This window comes from Saccostrea echinata, unplaced genomic scaffold (genome assembly GCF_033153115.1).
Source record: "Saccostrea echinata isolate AGI-Se365-2 ecotype Australia unplaced genomic scaffold, CSIRO_AGI_Sech_v1 ptg000030l, whole genome shotgun sequence".
In the NCBI taxonomy this organism is placed as follows: domain Eukaryota; kingdom Metazoa; phylum Mollusca; class Bivalvia; order Ostreida; family Ostreidae; genus Saccostrea; species Saccostrea echinata.
The window spans coordinates 30,662,183-30,681,957 of record NW_026889779.1 but is presented as its reverse complement, the minus strand read 5'-3'; the positions used below and the strand labels follow the sequence as shown (position 1 = coordinate 30,681,957).

General features: G+C 33.9%; 2 protein-coding genes across 8 annotated transcripts in view; one reads left to right on the top strand and one right to left on the bottom strand.

Annotated features, from left to right (window-relative positions):
• The window catches only part of LOC133197690 (calcium-transporting ATPase sarcoplasmic/endoplasmic reticulum type-like), a 30,802-nt gene extending 25,810 nt beyond the window's left edge, over positions 1-4,992 (top strand). For 3 of the 7 annotated variants that reach the window (XM_061333836.1, XM_061333837.1, XM_061333835.1), the window contains one exon: positions 3,898-4,992. In XM_061333836.1, coding sequence (XP_061189820.1) covers positions 3,898-3,938 — 41 coding nt within the window. In that variant the 3' untranslated portion in view covers positions 3,939-4,992. Of the gene's footprint in view, positions 1-1,189; positions 1,723-3,208 lie in introns of those variants that run through there. The other 4 variants (XM_061333838.1, XM_061333841.1, XM_061333839.1 and 1 more) reach the window with 2 other exon arrangements.
• Positions 4,993-14,790: 9,798 nt separating this feature from the next.
• On the bottom strand, positions 14,791-19,133 carry LOC133196698 (phosphoenolpyruvate phosphomutase). Its single transcript, XM_061332558.1, has 9 exons — positions 18,970-19,133; positions 18,775-18,833; positions 18,580-18,676; positions 17,990-18,202; positions 17,794-17,894; positions 17,582-17,699; positions 17,367-17,446; positions 17,051-17,227; positions 14,791-15,802 (listed from the first exon to the last, which is right to left on the bottom strand). Exons 1-9 carry the CDS (start codon positions 19,022-19,024, stop codon positions 15,719-15,721), a joined length of 984 nt encoding a protein of 327 aa, XP_061188542.1. The 5' UTR covers positions 19,025-19,133; the 3' UTR covers positions 14,791-15,718.
• Positions 19,134-19,775: the final 642 nt, after the last annotated feature.

Genomic DNA, 19,775 nt, shown 5'->3' with positions numbered 1-19,775 from the left:
TAAATCCAAGCTTAGATACATGTATATCGGACCAAAAAAAAAAAGGAAAAATATCTGTTCTATTTAAGTCCTGGATGATTTATTATTATTTAGCAAATAAGTACATAAAGGAATTTCTTTGTCTCTGTGAAGTATTTGTTCATATTTCAGAATGCAACAAAGTGTGTAGTTAAATGCATGCATTCAGTTTGTGTCACCTTCATCTTTTGCTCTCATCTTAGGAACTCTGGGAAAACAAGCTCAATATTTGAACAAATTTTCTTAATTTAATGATTTTCAAATGGACTAATCGTCAGATACTAAGTACCATACCATATCCTCATTGCATTAATAGAACAAACTTCATCCTTTCATTACCAATGTGAATTTCCCTGAAGATTTAGTTTAGAATTTGGAATCTTAGTACTGAATTGCATGCCTCTCTGCACCTCCTCTTGTCCGCCTGTGGTCTTTTGTTTGTTTAGTGTCCAGTAGACTAAGCTTGGGTTTTTTGTATACCTGCATCAGCAATGGAAATTGATCTGTACTGATAGATTTTCATTGGTTTCCATTGTATGTAAACTATACCCTTTTCACTTTTTGAACTTTGTAATGGGTGTGTTATGCATTGCACTGCATTGCTAAATACTTGTAATATATGAATGAGAAAATGGAACTAATTCGTGCAACATTTTGATCAGACACCATGATATGATGAATTCCCAGTTTCTTGTCACTTGATATTGTAATAAAACACATAGAACAATAACAAGCTTTTTAACATTAATACATTTTAATGTGTACTTCCAAACTTAAAGAATTTTTTTTAACATAACTATAATAATGTTTAACATCATGCTGAGTAATTTTCCACTATGAAGGCAATGCATCTGTATTGAAGTAATGAGGCTTTAGCATAACTACCCAACAGGTGTTTCCCCTCCCCACTTCCTGTGGTTTATATTTCTTACCTTAAAACACAACTATCACCTAAAAAGGATTAGGGATAAGGTTACTTAACTTTTGAGTTAACAGGTGATGTGTTTAATTTAAAATTTCTTCAGAAACATCTATTTAATGGCATTTTCATTTTCTTTCCTTTGGTGAGGGCTTTTTCTTTAATCTTTAGGTGGTAGTTGTGTGTTAATTAAACTCTTGTAACTATGGGATGAGTGTTTATGCTTGTTTAACTGAAAACTAAATTTTTCAGTGGATGGTTAACTTCCATAAGAAAAGAAAAATAGGTAAAATTGACAAAATATTGGCAATCTTCTATCTACTGTAATCAAAGCATGCAAAACTCTCAACAAGAGAAGACTAGCTAGAAAGGTAAACCAGGAACAAAAAGTAGGAACTGTATGTAAGAGCTCTTTCTTCTCTTTTCTGAAAATTGGTCAACCATCTCTTGGCAGTGCTGCACTATACTATTTTTAATTTACTGTCTGAATTCTCAGTGAAATCCACAGTAGCCAATCATTGTAGAAATCTCTTAGAGCATTCTGAAGCTGTCATGCAGTGCATAGGCCGAGGGATGGTGCAACTCTATGCAGGGCTTATGTGCTCTCTGGTCAGTCATATACGTCTACATGAAATGGGCAATTTTAATGTATTTATTAACAGCCTCTTTGAGGTTCATTTGTCATTCCATTTGTATCTGTGCTGTAATATTGTAAGCCTGCAAGGGACTGATTCAAGTGATCATGTAAATGAAAGTGATTTTTTATTAAAAATTACAAAACAATGGCATGGTGTGTGTGTTTAGCTTTATTTCAGGGAAAAGAACATCTTCTGATATCTTTTTTTTTTCTTCCTGCTTTGTACTAAAGCATGTTTCAGCATACAGTACTAAAGCTTGGCTTATGTTAGAGGCCATATTAGACTTCTGTATACTCAAATATATATATATATATCTAGGTATTATCTAGGTATTATTAATTCTCATATATGTGTAGTATGGTTTTATTAATCAACTATAGCATGGTATCTGGCGAGTTTCAGAAAACTGCACCCCATTTTCATCCATTAATTGCATGTGTTCATGCTGAAAGCCCATTCACTGCGAATTGTGATATTGATTGGAAAACCATACAATATACTGGAATCTTTCAGACCTTCGTTTGAACACTGATTGACTTCCAAGATGTTATAGAGCTGTCATAAGATCTCACTTTTGTATACTGATATTTATGGGCCCTCTTTTGATATGACTCTAGAAACAATCTTTTATACTAGGTAATGTTATGTTTTTCCTTTTCTTGCTACCATAAATTAATGAAAAAGGTAAATTCATTTTGTTTTATAAGGCAGATGATTTCTTGATATACCATGTAATGGGAAATTTCTGTAGCTAAACTTTTGTTTTTATTTACACTCATGTACATTACTAGTTGTCTTAAATTTTGCATTTATCTCCACATAGAAAAATCAAAATTGACAACATGATAATTGTAATTTTTGCAATTTCAGTGACTGTAATAAAAATACAGAATTTAGATATACCAATTTAGTTACGTGCGACACAATACTACAAAATTGGACAACTTCAGAAATTACCCATCATACGGTACTTTATTAAAGCGCACGAATTCGTTAACGTGTATTGACTTTTTTATTGGTTGCATTTGGTTCATTTTATTTTGTATTTAATCTCGATATTTTTATACTTACACATGTTTTATTATTATCATTTTGTCTTCTTAACGCTGCAGCTGGTTGCACTGATCTCTAAATGGTAAATTTTGAATAATATTCCAAATTATTGCTGTTGTCGGTGTTCACTGTGGGAATTTTCTCTTTCATAACTTTAAATTTTATTAATATTAAATTTCCAACAAACCAATAGGAAGGGATTTATTTCGTCCGAAGTCTAATGAAAATATAACGAATTACCGATGTGACTTATGTTATATTTAAATATGAGAATTGTAAACATTAAAATTACCAGACACAGTATTTGCGAAGGTATATTGTCTTCCTACAACAACTTAAGACGGTACAGTTGATCGGTTTTCACTTTAGCACGATATCCACAGAGTTGATTGGCTTCACCATTCACAACCAAATCTTCATTGACCACCATATTTGAATGTGAACACCAATTTGGTTATCTCTTGCATGAACTTTTACGTGTTGTTTGCATGTCTCTGTAATAATGTGTTTATAATAAATATACATATAATGAGATAACCAAGTTAGAATTGAATTTTGACAATTGTGGTCCTATTTTCAGACTACCCAAATTTCTTCTGAACTCGTTCCCCCCATCTTCGGCTTACAGTATGACGGAGCCTTTAGTGCCAGAATATGCACCAATCTGGACGCTTTTAGACATCATTTGAGTGTTCCGTCCAAAATTACTCAATTTTAGTCTGGTATCTTGCTACGAAGCGAGCTCTCCTAGGCATGAAGGGCATACAAAGTATTGCACGTTAGCAGACTACAGTTGATAATCACTGGATGACGTCAAAATAAAACATGGCGGATAAACAGTTTCTTTCTTAGCGACTGATAGAGAGTCTGTGAACCGTTTGTAGAATGACTGTAAATTTCAGTTGTAAATGTGTAATATTATTGTTATTTATTTATAACTATATGGCATTATTTTATCTGCTTGAAATAGTTGTAGTAACAATTTGTAGTCTTGTATGTTTTATACTTTTTACATTAGTATGCTCAAATAATGAAACAGCATTTGGAGTAGGTGCTTGCAAATATCATGTTAAGAGAGTCTTGCAGTTTTATGTACAGATTTAGGTTTTGCATGGGGGACAAAGTGCTGTTTGCGCATATTGTGACGTTTTCTGGAAGTTCAGTGCACCGTTGACTGCAAAATGTGCAATGTGACGCTCGAATGTAGTACATAACATTTGTGTTCTCTTAAATATGTCGGAAATCTAATTTTACGACCCAATTTTACAGTCCAAAACGTGGAACTAGACCCATACAAGAAATATAGGTAAAGATCAGGACAGTTTGAAGGATTGCAACATTCGGTTTCCGTAGAAAATCCGCCATGTTTCATAGTTATAATGTATAAACAGTTACCTCCCTTCCATGGATTGAAAATCCTGGCGGCATTAAGGTGAAATGTCTTGGAAGAGATCCGACAATCACTTCGAGCCAGGAAATTATTTCGAACACTCTTGAGAAACAGTACCTCTTTCTTCCATTTCAACGAAGATGTGTGACGTGTGTGATTCTGTAGTTTAGACTCCAAATTGATATATTTTATGCAAAAGTGTTTTTATCATTGAATGAATGTTCAGGCAGGTCAATTGTCATTGTGAGAGAACTGGTAACATTATAGTCGTTGTTTACTTTGTCAACACCACGGAATGTTGACAAACTAAGTGACTTTCATTGTGTGAATGATGTTAGTTGTTGAACATTTTTTGAATATTTATCTATCGTCTCCCATAACAACTGGCAACTAGTTCTGTATCCTCAGTGCAGTGTTGTTAACAACTAGTTGTAACTCGATGTAATTGACAAGGCCGAATTGACATCCGATTTGTTGTTTTGAGAGATAGCATGTGCGGATTCATGTGGTCAAGTATAAAACTCTCAACAGGAAGTTTGGCAATCGTATACACTATCGAAAACTTTTGTGTATACCAGTAGAAACATTCCAGAAATTTAGAAAATCTGCGACAGATCTAGGAAATAATTATTTTATCGAGAAACTAAAGGCAGTTTGACACTGGAATTCAAACAGTTAAAAGAAAACTGAAACAGTTTATTCATCGCTATTGTGCTGTTCATACCACTGAAATCCCTGTTTGATCCAATCCCCATTACCTCAAGCATTGCCATGAGTAGCCCTCCTCGTCACCGATCACGAGGTTATCATGTGATCACAATGAAATCCTGAAGAAGAGTGAGCTGCTATAAAGAGTCGAACGTGTATTGTGGTTAATTAGTGTTGTTTGACTGGTGTAATTGACTCCTTAAAATGGCAGCATTTCCCAAGGACTGCCAGTTTCCCGTAGAAATAAATTTACTATTTTGTTTGTATTTGACTGATGTTTTCATTTTTTGAGGGGTCAGAAAAAAAAAATTGAAAATGGAACATGTTCGTGTTCGATTACTTGAACTGTGCGATTAAATCCTGTGTCTAGCATATTTTCCACTATGATAAAATCTGTCATATTAGTAAGAAGCAATCAAGATTTATAGTATAATTTGTCTCATACAAATATTCTAGCTGTCATGAGTTTGCAGTAAGGATATCAATGATATCCGAGAACAAAAAAGAAAAAAAAAGGAAACAAGATTTATTTGTAAAGGACCAGTAACCCAAACTTTCTCTAGTTGTATTTCGTAACCTTGTCACCTTGTTCTTGTCTCTATCTTGTTACCATATTACATTTTTTTAAATTCACGGACAGTGCACATTCTATGATTTGATTTGAACATATTTTATTGCTTAACACAAAAGGATCAGAAACAAGTTCCTACAACTTACAAGTTCTTCTCCTGGTGTTAGTAACGTTAATACAGTTAGTACAATTGTCACAATAATAACATAGTAAATAATGTTGGCAAGTGACATAGATAAATTGAAATGTTAATTAAATCTTTCAGATTCATTAATAAATTTATGAACTGCTGAAAAAAAAAAAAACAGTTCATATCATAAGACAAAGTATCAGTACCCCCATAACAACAGATGTGTGTCTATTAGAATCGTTTCTTCCAGTCTAAAAAGTTTGTCAAAAAGATTATTTCTTGCTCTTATATATCTTTTACAAACAAAGAAAAAGTGGTAAACATCCTCATTCATTCTGACCACAAATACATTTAGGAGAATCAATAATATTTCGTCTGTAGAGATCATAATTTAGCAAACAGTTGTGTCTTAATTTGGTGTGTATAATATTGATAGTACGTTTACCAAACGAAATATATTTCGGGGGTTTGGTAATTATATCAGTGATATTTTTTTTAAAAGTATTAAGAGAACATTTTATGATCATAACATACATATGTATATACATGTACCAATCTTCCAATTTTACCCTAATATGTTGACGGTGCGACCGTTGGGGCGAGCGCAGTGTTCACTTCATTATTATGATCCGCCTCTTCAAACCGCACGAGACATTTGGAACGTCTAGACTGTGACGTCACATGACGTCGTACGTTAGCTGCATTTCCATAAACAAAGTTTAAAAAGTGCAAATATTTTAACAAAGAACGTTTAATCTACTATCTGCATGCAATATCCATTAAATTAAGGTGAGTTTATTTTGTGTGAATTTTTAGTTGTTGTCACTTCGTGAACGAAGTTAGCAGCGAGAACAAGAAGCGATGCATTGTGGGTCAGAATTACTGCGGAAAAAATTCTATTGAATGAATGTGCAGTAGTCCGAATTTTCTCTTCGCCCAGGCGTTGTCGTTAGAGCTCGCAGTGACGAGCGGCGCTTCGCGCCGCTCGCTGCGCTCGCTATTACAAAGTTATAGACTAAAAAAAGAATAAACTTCCAGTCCCTTAGTCTTTAATAGTATCCAATGCCCCTCAGGTAGGACGAGGGCTTGTAAAATTACCTCAGATCCAAGTATGAGCTGATGACGTAGTATGGACTGGTCAGGAAGTATACATTTCCTAACGCTGTAACTTTGACTCTATCCAATGGATTCGGACATATATCGATCCTTTTCTCCTAACCTATACTTGTGTTAAGTATAATCTAATTTCCTCCACAGAATTATAATTCCGGCAAGAATTTTACAATTCTAGTACATGTGATATTGATCTGGTAGATACAACCCAAAACAATGCAAATATTAAAGGGTAATAATAATGACGCATTCTCAGTACATATTCTTCATAATGAAACTATGCCGCATAATATTCTACGTTATGCAAGAAGAATATTTATGAAAGAAGACAAATAAAAATATTTTGGACCAAGGGTGTATATTAGGGGGAGGGGGGGGGGGCTGTCCACAAGCACTATATATTGACATATATTGACATCATTTCTGAAAGAAAAAAAGAAATTGTCCAAACTCGAAAATCCTATTTCGTGTGTGTGTGTGTTGGGGGGGGGGGGTGTTAGGTTCCAACTTCCTTTCACAACCAAATTTTATCAATACATTACCAAATTACCATGATTTAACTGTGCTACAACAAGGGGGCAGTCTCCCCTCCCCTAATCTCAGCGAGATCCGTAGACACTAAAAATTTTGAAGTCTGCTTCAAATACTTCGCACTATGGTTCATTTCTATAGGAAATAGTAGTAGAACGAAGTCTTTGAAGCAGACTATTGCTGGAACTCTTCAGCATCGGAGGTTCAACGAATAGCTTATTGCTATGAAAAATCAACAACTTTATATTTTGATGGATTTAAACCTTTCAGAGGTAAGAAACGAAAGTTTTATGGTGATAGGGAATTAAAAGGATGTCCAAAGCAAAACGTTGAAGCGGACAGCTAATTCATTTCAGCCTGTATTAATCGAAACAAGCGGTCGAAGTCCGGGCACGAAACCCCGAATGAGATAATGTGACACTGGTCTGAGATCCGTAGAGACAACAGACCAAAATTTTTAGTCTCTACGGATCTCGCTGAGATTACCCCTCCCCCGGCCCTCCCCTGATTGCCTGAGTATCGTTTATTATCTATACATCTTTTTGTTCACTTTAAGCTTAAGCATATTTATACCTACATGTTCTAAAGAAAGTTCGGGTATATTGTTTGTCCGTCTATCACACTATCTTCTTCCTCAAAGTCCTCTTACATTTTCAGCAACAGGCAATTCATCTTTTGGAATATAATAGATGTACATTAAGGTTTTAAAATTTTCTTTTCATCTGGGGGTTGAAAACTGGTGTTTTTATACAAAAGCTTCCTCCAACTTCTCTTAGATTTTTTAAAATCAGCAGCAAATTCACCTTTTGGAATATGATCGATGGTGTCCTGTAGATGTGCAATAACATTAAGGCTTCAGATTTTTTATTTTAACCGTGGAGGCAAATTGGGGGTCGAAAAACAACGTTTTTTCTGCGAAATCTTCCTCCTCCAACTCTTACTTCTAAAGCATCTTCCGGAATATGATAGTAGTGTCCTGTAGATATGGAATACTACAGTAATGAATTTTCATTTTCACCCTAGGGACCGACTGGGGGGAGGTGATGTAAAAAAAGAAAGACATTTTTCTACAAACGATGCATGGTTCCCAGAACTCTTTTTACATTTTATACAGTAGCCAAATCATCTTCTGGAATATGATTGGTGATATCTTGTAGTTGAGCAACAAACTGAGTTTAATTTATTGTCTTTCTAAACAAACTAATTGGGGATTGAAAGCGAAGTTTATGTACGAAACCCGGTCTTTAATTTCATGAAGTAATTGGAAGTTTTTTGATTTTCTTTCTGGGGGCTAATTAGGGTTGGAAAAAAGTTTTTATATAAAGACATGGTTCCAAGAACTCCTCTTATATTTAATCCATCTTTTGGAGTATGATTGGTGGTGTTCTATAGTTGTGCAATGAGGTTCTATCTAGGAGGCCAACTGAGTGCCGAAAAAACGGCATTATAATACTAGATGCTGTCATAAGACGTACGTGTTTGTCTATAAAATTATACTATATTAAACTATATGGAAGAAGCAATAATAGTTATTCCATAATGTATATAAATTATATAGCAAATACATGTATAAAAAATGCTCAGGTGAGCATAAGGCCCGTAGGCCTCTTATGTTAGTTTTTCTTACTTTTTTTTATTAGCAATCTTTTACTAAATGATTTAATGAAGTATAAATTCTTTGTAAAAGGGATCTTTGTAAAGATGATTTAGCTACTGCATAGAAAAAAAAAACACATCGTATTTCGACCTCCATTTGGCCCCAGCGGTGAAAAGGAAAATTGTGAAACATTATTGCATATCTACAGGACATCATCTATCAGATATCGACAGATGAACTGCTGGGTACTTTTTTAGAGGAGTTGGAGGAAGATTTTATAGAAAAAAGAGTTTTTCAACATCCAATTTGCCCCGAAGTTGAAAATGTAAATTTCAAAACTTTATTGTACATCTTTAGAACACCACTAATTATATCCCAAAAGATGCATTGGTTACTGCTTATAATATAGATTGGGGAGTTTGAGGAAGAAGGTAGTATGACAGACGGACCAGGATAACAATACACACGTGTATACCCGAACATTCTTGAGAAAGTACAAGGATAAAAAACACGTCCCCAGAACTACTCTTACATTTTATGTTGACAAATAATTACCAGTGTTGTAAAGTAGGATTTCCTACCCCCCCCCCCCCCCGAGTCTGTACGTTATATTAGGACCCCCTCCCCCGGGAAATCTCACTCGAGAGCAAAAATTTCCCCTCTTTCTTTCTTAGAGTAGGACTTCCCCTATTTAATTAATGCTAAAATTATATCGACAATATATAATTAAAAGTTTGTATGAAAGTCTGATTTTTTTTAATGGAAATATGAGTGTTTTCGACTCAAGAATTATTCAAATTTAGTATAAGAAATCTTAAAATATATAGGTCAAATCACTGAGTCTCAACCAAAAATTGTAACTTTCAGGGAATTTTGTAAAATTAGTAAATAAGTAATAGTAAATTAGTAAATGTATACATGTATATATATTATATATTTAAATAAAATCTCTATATACATATATATAAAATCTCTATATACAGGAACAAAGGAGATTAATTTTACAGACAACCCCTTATGTACAGGTATTACTGTCTTTATGACAGCATCTAGTCTGCTGTTGAATTTCTCTCCATCTTCATGCTGGCGAGAACATTTGTACTAAGATGTTTCTTTTCTGGAGGCAAATCTGAAATGAACATAGAATTATAATAAAGTGTGCATGGTCATGAGAAGAACCCTTTATACAAACATATTTGGAAAATAAAAACAGAAATACTATAGAAATAGAATATACTATTAATATATAATTACAACATGAAATATGGAGATAACGAACAGTAATCAAGTTCGAAAGTCCATTGAAGCAATACAAATCTGGAGCAGAGCACACACGGACCTCTAAAACATCAGAGGTGGGATCAGGTGCCGTGGATGAGTAAGAATCCCGTCGACCAGTTACACCTGCCGTGTGCTCATTGTCAAGATCGGGTAAACGAAAAAATCTGTAGATAATTCAGTGTTTAAATAATGACCTTTCATTTACAGTTACATGTAGTATGAAAAACGACAGTCAGCATTCGACTTAATGATAGATTGTATTTGCTGATAAGGTCATTCTATTCATTCCATTGATCATAGAACTTGCGAAATGATGACTTTAAACCAGACTGTTTCATCAACTTCTTTGTCAATAGCTTGCCTCGTTTTAGAAATTGTTCGAACGTAGAGCATGCTCTTGTGTATCGAATCAACTGGGAGACATAAACCCCATATGCAGGTGAAAAGGGTATATTGCTACATAAGTAAGGGAAGTTGACGATAGAAAAGTTGAAGTCATCACGTTTTTCATAATGTTGTGTTGTTAGGTTATCATTAACGTCTTTTTCTAGTAAAATATCCAAATATGAATTTCTCAGACTCTGTGGTATCTTTTATATCAAGTTCACTGGGATATATAGAGTTGACATATGAATGGAAGTAACTGATAATACGTCGTCGATATATCTAAAAGTCGAGTTGAATGCTACAGCAAGTGTTTTCTTCTTCTCTTATATATAAGTTTTTAAAAAATAAATTTTGTTTTGTATGAATACTGATCTCCAAAAACTACTAGTACATAGATATTGACAATCAGAAACTCAAACATCTTCTTAATATCAACTTCAGAGTACTTGTGTGTACAATCAGAATGATTTTTAACAAAATAATTTTGCAAATGACCAATGACAAGGTAATATTACATGTTCCATTTTTATTCAAAAAGCAGTTGTCTATGGTGTCAAAAAGCCTGGACTTTAATTTATCGTGGGGAATGGTTGTATAAGTGTTTTGATGTTGTTGATTTTGGTAAAATTTTGTGATTTCAAAGGATGACTGCACTTAAGGATATGCGAAATTTGCGACAAAATAAACTTTCAAAACAAGCATTTTTCTTTTCATTGCAAGAATGGTCAACATCCAATCTACAACTTTATGTAATTACGTTTAATAAAAGTGTGTATTTACGAAGTTCGAATCTGTTTTCAAAGGCAGGGGTCATCACAATTTCTTGAATCTCCGTTCGATAATGAGGACGCCCACTTTTTTACTGACTTCATACATAGTCAGCGCATGTTTGTCTATTGTTCTACGTTTAACAGTAGTTGTATATTTGCATAAATAATAATGTGTCAAAAGGAGATTAATAGACAAACATGCGCTCATGGTTAAAAAGAGAAAAAACTGCTTCTTCTTACATTCGCTCTCTGTGTTGTAACCAAGGGTTGTGACATGTTGAATATTATAATTCACCACGTGATTTCCTACCTCAGGTAACTCTGTGAATACTAAATTCCGTCACGTGACTTGTAAGGTAGCATGTTTTGTGCTAACTAGGACATTGTGTTCGAACACGTTAAGTCATCTGGCATTGATAAAAAATCTGCTTTAATTACATGGACGTGATCATATTGTTAATTTCGCTTTGAAACCTTTGACAGTAGTGTATTTGTGCCATATAGAATGGAGATGGAGATGGGAAAGAGTGATCACATTCCTTATTTCAAACATGTCATTGTTATTCATCTAGTCTAATTTTAGACCCATTCTTACAATGTTAGCTCCACCTCTCATGCATATCTAATGTTCAATCAAGGGCAGGTAAGTGTAAATTCTCTATATTTGGAAAGCAGTAAGGACAAAAAACATTGAATCATTTTATTGTTTCACAGTCTAAAATCATTTTAAGATTTAAATTTGGTTCCAAATTGACAGGATTCTTTCATAAATATACAAAAGTGAATTAAGGTTTAGATATAAAAGCAACAGAAGCAACCGAAAAAGACCCAAAAACCGGCGTTAAGTGCAGTCATCCTTTTCTAAATGTTTTTGGTATAGTTTTTAAGTATCCACATCTGATTTACACCACTTCTTGAATATATTTACAGTACTCCCGAAGTTTCTTCTTCACTAATACTGCTGTTAATATATAATTTTAGTAACCAACGCAATGCCCTCATGGAAATTAGACTGTGGACCTTTTCACAACCAAAAAAAAAAAAAAAAAAAAAAAAAAAAAAAAATTACGACTAAGATAAAAATTTGAGCAGTCTGGGTTTTTTAATTTGATAAAGAGACTCACTTATTTAATTAGTCTATTTGTGTACCACTTTTTATTGAAATCGGAACAAATCCCCAAAAGCAGTAGCATTTTAAAAGAATTTTCCAGATTATTTCATTCTTAAGGCCGGTACACTTGGTAATATTTGAATAAAGGTGATTCCATTCTCGTGTGATGTCATGCATAGATTTTTTTGCAAAATCTTTAATAAATTCAACTGAGTGTAATTCTAAACAATAAAATGCTTTCTTTGGTTGTTAGTACGGGAATTAATGTCGCAGCTATTGCAGAAAAAATACATAACCCGCGTAAACGGGTTATGTAATTTTTTTTCTGCAATAGCTGTGACGTTAATTTTCCGTTCTAACAACCAAAGAAAGACATTTTATTGTTTATATTTATATCTATATAAATAATTATTTAAGGTATGATTAAAAAGATTAATTATTGTATTATTGATATGTATGTATGTCATAGTACGTTTCATTGCTGGAACAGCCACTGATCAGGAGATCTGTACAGGCAATATGCCTAGTGTTGTTCAGGAAAAGATAAAAGTCAATGACTTTCTTTAGAAATACAGGAGAAAATATTCAGTGGATGTAAATATTTGAAAATATTGTTTAATAAAAGAATTTAAAAACAATATTTACTATAATTAATCAATTATCTATTCTTTAAAGGGCAACTCTTACCCATGTATCTTTATGTCCCATTTTCTTTTCTTTATTACACCTTCTTTTGTGAATTGGTTTCCCTGATATCAACAATATCTTATTTAGAGTCATATATAATTAATTATTTAGAAAATTCATTATTAAAATAATGTCATCTGAAACAATTTTTAAGTGATTTTGATAATCCTGTTTACCAAATATGGAAGATTTTTTTTTAATCCTATCAGATATTTCAATCTGCTAATTGTTTGTAAGACATTTTATAAAATATGGCGACCTACGATACATTTTTGTGATTAATAATTATTTTAAACTATATTCAGTGGAAATTAATGTTTTTCAACTTTAAACCCATAAAAGTGTGAGTATGGAATCACCTTAAAATACAAGTATTATAATACTTTGGTATCATATTACTACTTCCCCAGACACACACTCATAAACACATCCTCTAAAATATGTATCATGAGACGTCTACTTTTTGGGGCAAGTATGTGCAATCTGACAGACCATTAGCCGTGCAATAACATGTATTTTGAGCCATCTATCTTTATTATACCCGGACTTTCTAAAGAAAGTTCGGGTATGTTGTTGTTATCCAGGTCCGTCCGCCTGTCACACTTTTTTTCTTCCTTAAACTCCCCTTACAATTTAAGCAATAACCAATTCATCTTTTGGAATGTGATAGGTGGTGCATTGTAGACATGCAATAAGGTTTCAGAACTTTCATTTTCATCCTGAGGGGCCAAATGGGAGTTGAAAAACGACGTTTTTTCTACAAAAAAAACCCCGCTCCCAAAACTCCTCTCACATTTTACGCAGAAGCCAAATCATCTTTTGCAAGATGATTAATGGTATCCTGTAGATGTGCAAAATGGTTTCCAACTTTTCATTTTAATGGGGTCGACAAATGACGTTTTTTTTTAATTTCACAAAAACCTGGTTTCCAGAGTTCCTCTTACATTTTAAGCAGCCATTTCATCTCTTGCAAGATGTGCAATAATGTTTCAGAATTTTCATTTTCACCCTAGGGGTAAAATGGGGGTTGGAGTCGAAATTTTTTTTTTTTTTCATTTTACAAAAACCTGGTTCCCAGTACTCCTCATACATATTACACAATTTGCAAGATAATTGAAGGTGCCCTGGAGATGTGCAATAAGGTTCGGAATTTTCATTTTCACCCTTGATGCCAAATTGGGGTCGAAAAATAAAATAATGTTCACAAAATCCTTATTTACCTACACGCTCGTGTAATGTATCTAAAAAAATCGAAATAAAGATATTTTTGTAACTGATCATATTTTTAGTTCCATCTCATAATCAAACTTACGGACCGTGTAAAGCAGTTCATATAAGGAATCTGGATTATGCCCGTATCTCTTTATCGAGGTTCGGGTCGATAGTGCTATGACACGATAGCGCAATGAAGATGATGCAATGGCACTATAATTCGATTATGATGGTGCGATGACACGATGGCGCGATGACGATGAAGCGATACTTTCTTTTACTCCATCGTACTATCGCACCATCGTCATCGGACCATTGCGTCATAGCAACAATGTCATGTCATCGTACCATCGACCCAACAGTCGATACGCGATGGTACGATAGTGAACTACATGGCCCTATCCGGATCCCATACATATATATAAAATTCAATCACCTCCCCGTTAATCTAGAGTAAAGAATATGTACACATTGCTATGGCCAGTAGTTCAGATTGGAACAAAATTAATTAATCATGAAATTATTTTTCTTTTATGTGATAACATATTAGTACCAGGATTCCCTTATTCGTCTTCCGATTATTGGATTTAATTGACCTACCTTGAATAAATGCTTCTGAAATCGCCCAAGTTCGAAAACAGAACCGGTTACATGTAAAAAAATAAAGCTAAGACTGGATTTCATGTATTTATTTTACATTTTTGCGACAATTTTGATTTAAAAACAATATTCCTCACAAAACCAGCAATGTATAAATGTAGAGCCCAAAACCAAAGTTTATTGTATGTGATCATGTTACTGATTCAAAGCAGAAAGGTCTGATATCCCCCACATAAATACAAAATATAGTATCAATTTCATAATACACCATGTACAAGTATTATGCCATTTAGTTATATATATAAGTATAAATTCCATCATAAATATGTATTTATGAGTTTATGGCCATAAAAATTGAAATGTATATAAATGTACTTTGTACTCCATAATAAAAAAAAAGTAGGTACTAATAAATGGTAATTTTATGCAAAGGCACCAAATAATATTAAGTTGGGACTAATAAATAATTCTGAATAAAAAAAAAGAGATTTTCAAAACAATTAACAAAGAGATTCGCTGATCCCTGAGATATACATGCGAAATGTAAAGTTTATGTGTGGGATCCAAAATACAAAGAATGAGATTCAACAATAAGTACGGAATGCATAATAATATTTTGTTAAATCAATCTTAATTGTGTACTTTTTATGGATGCACAAAGCCTAATCCACGATTGACGTTCTGTAAGCATGAACGCGCTAAAATAATAGGCTGTATAAGTAGATATAACTTTTTGGTTATCCAAAGTCTTGTAAACCGTTTACATGTATCACAACACAAGAAATAAATTACATTGTAGACTGCATAAAAGTAAGAGTAAGATAATTGAGAGACTAAAAATAGCAATATAGCTTCGAGTTATAGCCAAGTCCAAGAAATATGCATAGAAATAAATAAAATTACCCCTAAGTGTATAAAACCTTGTAATATACAGCCCCAGAATCACATAATCATTACATAGTCATCTCACTACACGCTGCTGCCTTGGATTGAGACTGGTCCCTACTTTTTAGGGAGATATATATCCTCTGCCTTCACCAACTCGTCATCTCTCTGTAGACGGAACACTTCTTTGACAGAAGCAACCTGTATCAGAAATGGTGATATATTTACAATAATTCAGCCCAGTTCTATTATCTTTATATAGAAGTTTTACAAAGTACGACAAAGTTACTCTTGGTCAATAGGGAAACAGGACACCTTATATATATTTTGTTGTGATATGGAACACCCTCCCCAAACTTATGAAAAGAAATTTTATTTAGTGTTTAAATAAAGCATTGACTAGTAACTTTCCGATTTTTTAGTGCTATAAAATACACATGTACATAACATATGGAGATAACGAATAGTAATCAAGCTCAAAAAGCCATTGAAACAATTCAAATCTGGAGTTGAGCAGACACAGACCTCTAAAATACATCAGAGATGGGATCAGGTGCCATGGAGGAGTGAGCATCCCCTATCGACCGCTCACACCCGCCTTGTGCTCATTGTCATGATCGGGCAAACGGAAAAATCTGTTGACATAATGGCCTAACAATAAGTATAAAAAAAACGTCAGTCAGCATTCGACTTAATGATAAATTGTATTTGCTGACAAGGTCATTTCTATATCGACCACAGAACTTGCGAAATGACGACTTTAAACCAGACTTTTGATATCCTTGTTTTATCAACTTGTTTGTCAATAGCTTGCCTCGTTTTAGAAATTGTTAGGATGTGGAGCATGCTCTTAATTGCGCATCGAAGCGACTGGGAGATATAAACCCCATATGCAGGTGATAAGGGTATATTGCTACATAAGTAAGGGAAGGTTGAAGTCATCACGTTTATCATAGTTTTGTTTTTAGGTTACCATTAACGTCTTTTCTAGTAAAATATCTAGATATAAAACACATGTGTCAGACTATGTGGTATCTTTTATTTCAAGTTCACTGGGATATATCGAGTCGACATATGAATGGAAGTAGCTAATGTATCTTGCAGTCAGTATTTCATAAGTATTTTCTCACAGACCATGACGTTATATCTGTGTTTCAAAGTTGTTTACTGACAATAATTACGACATTGCTAAATGTTTTAGCGAATAAGATTAAACAGACTACACCCTGTCACACGTGTATTTCGACAGTCTAAGTTTTGAGGGTTAACGTTTATGAGGGTATATAATAATTGGAGCAAGTGGCATTTTGCATAAACAGTGAAGCTGTTAACTCTTACTTAAATAATGGATTTCAAATGAAAACTTGGTATTGTTAATCAATTTATACATCTAGAGTACATATACATATATAAGGTTTCTTGGTTCTTGATGTCAGTTAATATACCCACATTTTTCTCTACCCCCGTCAGAGACTGGTCTTTGTAAATTGTAGCAGTAGTTTGTTGCATAGCTGTAACGCAAGCTCGTAAGTTGTGATTGGCCCAAATTACCATTGAAACACCCATGTCACGGAAATGCTGCGTGGGGGTATTGTAATACTTGGTCGGTACAATAACGACGGGCCCCTGAAAAAACAGTATAACGTAAATATTTAGTGCTTGATTTATCAAGTTTGCTCGTAAAAGAAATTTACCATCATAATGTTCTTTACATTTGAAAAATGAAAATCTACATCTCTTTATCGAGCATCCAACAGTCCATTACCTGATTATTCCAGGCTTTCATGAAGGCTTCAATATCCGAAGGATCACTCTTCTTACTGTGCATTAGAATTGCATCAGCACCTTAAATAAAACAGCATTCTTACTGTGCATTAGAATTGCATCAGCACCTTAAATAAAACAGCATCGGAGAACCGATTATACAGACAAATCATTAAAATTTTCTATTGATTATAAAACTTCTCTTTGTAAGAGTACCTGCATTTCTGTACGCTTCCGCTCGTTTTAAAGCTTCATCTAATCCCCATCCAGCGATGAAAGCTTCAACTCGAGCAACAATGCAGAAATCCGGGTCCGTCTGTGTGTCTTTACAGGCCTGAAAAGTTTCAAGCAAACTCAGCACTAGTATTATCAAAGACCCATAATCAATTCTGAAAATGCACAATGCTTCAACTAGGCCTATTAGATACCTTAATCTTCAGAGCAAACTCTTCAATGTCTGCAAGAGGTTGTGCTCGACCATCATGAAGTGAATTTGTTTTTGGAAATAATTTATCTTCTAAACATGCACCTGTTAAATATAAAAGCGTAGTCATTGATACACTAATATTCTCGAAATGAGGTCCCTTTCTTTAGAATAGATTTAATATTTATATATATGCATACCTGCAATACCCCTATCTTCCAACTTCCGTACAAGCCTGCGCGCATTGTTAAAATTTCCATATCCGGTGTCAGCGTCTAGCAGGATGGGTATTGACGTAGCGTCACTCATGAACTCGATAACGTCAACAACCTGAGTCCATGATGCTTCATTGCTGTCTCGCACCCCAAGCTGAGCTGATATGGATAAACCACTCCCCCAAATGCCACTGAAACCTTTTCAAGTATTGAAGTAAGAAAATGTAAGTTGTTATTCTTTTTTAATAAGCATAAAATCAATGAAAATCCAGGGTCGCATGTAAATATCTGGTAACCATAATAGACAGATTGTCAAGTTTTTTTTTTTTAGAATACTTATTCCTAAACACGAAATATTATAGCAATCGTGATTTAAGAGAAGGTAGGGAACATCTTTAATTTCTTTGGAACACTAAGTGTACTATAATTATATAGACTATTCTGAACAGTTTTTGTTATAGTAAATATTTATACACAAATGTAATGGTGAATCCATATATGAATTAATGATCCAAAATAAAGTGGACTTCTTGTACAGGTTTGCCATTTCTATACATTTAGCTTTGTGAATTTACCAGCTTCTTCCACAATCCGTGCACTTAGGCCGTTGTGAGCTTCCATGATAAATTCCAGTTTCTTGGAGTTCAACATATTCTTTAGTTTTGTCGTTTTCTGAGTGAAATAACCAATCAAACATCGTAAATATAAATGATATGTTCAACTATTATGTGAGTCACAGTGAAAGACAGGTACGTTAACTTTTATGCTACCTTTTTGTTCGATTGTGAGGAGGACATTTTCCGCACCCCTGGAAACAGCATATTCTCCACTGTAAGGAAATGTCATTTGAAATTATCTATCGAGCGAATATACCCCCTCCCTCTTGCTTCAACCGAATATTATTCCAACACATCATGTATGTAACCACGTGAAGTTCGGAGCCAATGAACATGCAAAATACATACCGCGAACCTGCAAACTATTCCTAAGAACCGATCGCGAGATACAACCCAGAGCCATTATCAATTCCTGCTAGAACACCACACCAGTCTTATCTCCCACACCCGACTGCCACGCTAGAATTAGTTCCCGTTCCGACACGTGGAGCGTGCATGTTATTATTGAACGACAACCGGTGTCAAGTCAAATCGATACTATAACTAATTGTTCCTATATTAACATAAGAGAAGCTTAAAGGATCGATATTTGAAAAAGTGATTGTGTTTAGTTGCCAAGTATTTAAATCAAACCATGCAATAAAAATTAATAAAACGTTGGACATAAGTTTAATCACTGCTTCTCTTTAACCTAGGAAGATTTTGCTAAAATATATTTCTGTAAACTAAAAAGAAATAATACAAACATGATATGTCTCGTCAATTCTCCCCAAAATAATAGCACTTTTCTCCAATTTCATGATATATTTTTTTCAATTGACTTTCATTATTCTTTAGCCAACAATGATCAAGAGTCAATTTGGAACAATAGTAATTCTAAAATGGTTTTAAAAAATGCAGAAAATTAAGGACAGAAGACCATGTGATAAACCTTGTGATAACTATAATCAAATAATCTCACTTATTCCTATGGTTCTTGAAGAAAGAAAACAAGGTAAAGAGAGAAGACAATACACAATAAAAAAGAAGAAGAGAAAACTCGATTAAATTGTTTAATTTATTCCTCATTGAAATTATATATATAGCCAATGGATATCAGGTCTTCTTACAATATGTTGAAATTACCAAGCACTAATTGTGCTCATTTATTATCA

Bases quoted from the DNA above. Each gene is read 5' to 3' on its own strand.
- LOC133196698 (XM_061332558.1), bottom strand. From the start codon at position 19,024: ATGGCTCTGGGTTGTATCTCGCGATCGGTTCTTAGGAATAGTTTGCAG. The intron at 17,700-17,793 runs GTATCTAATAGG...GAAACTTTTCAG, and splicing joins AGTTTGCTCTGAAGATTAAG to GCCTGTAAAGACACACAGAC. The intron at 17,447-17,581 runs GTACTCTTACAA...GTTTTATTTAAG, and splicing joins GGAAGCGTACAGAAATGCAG to GTGCTGATGCAATTCTAATG.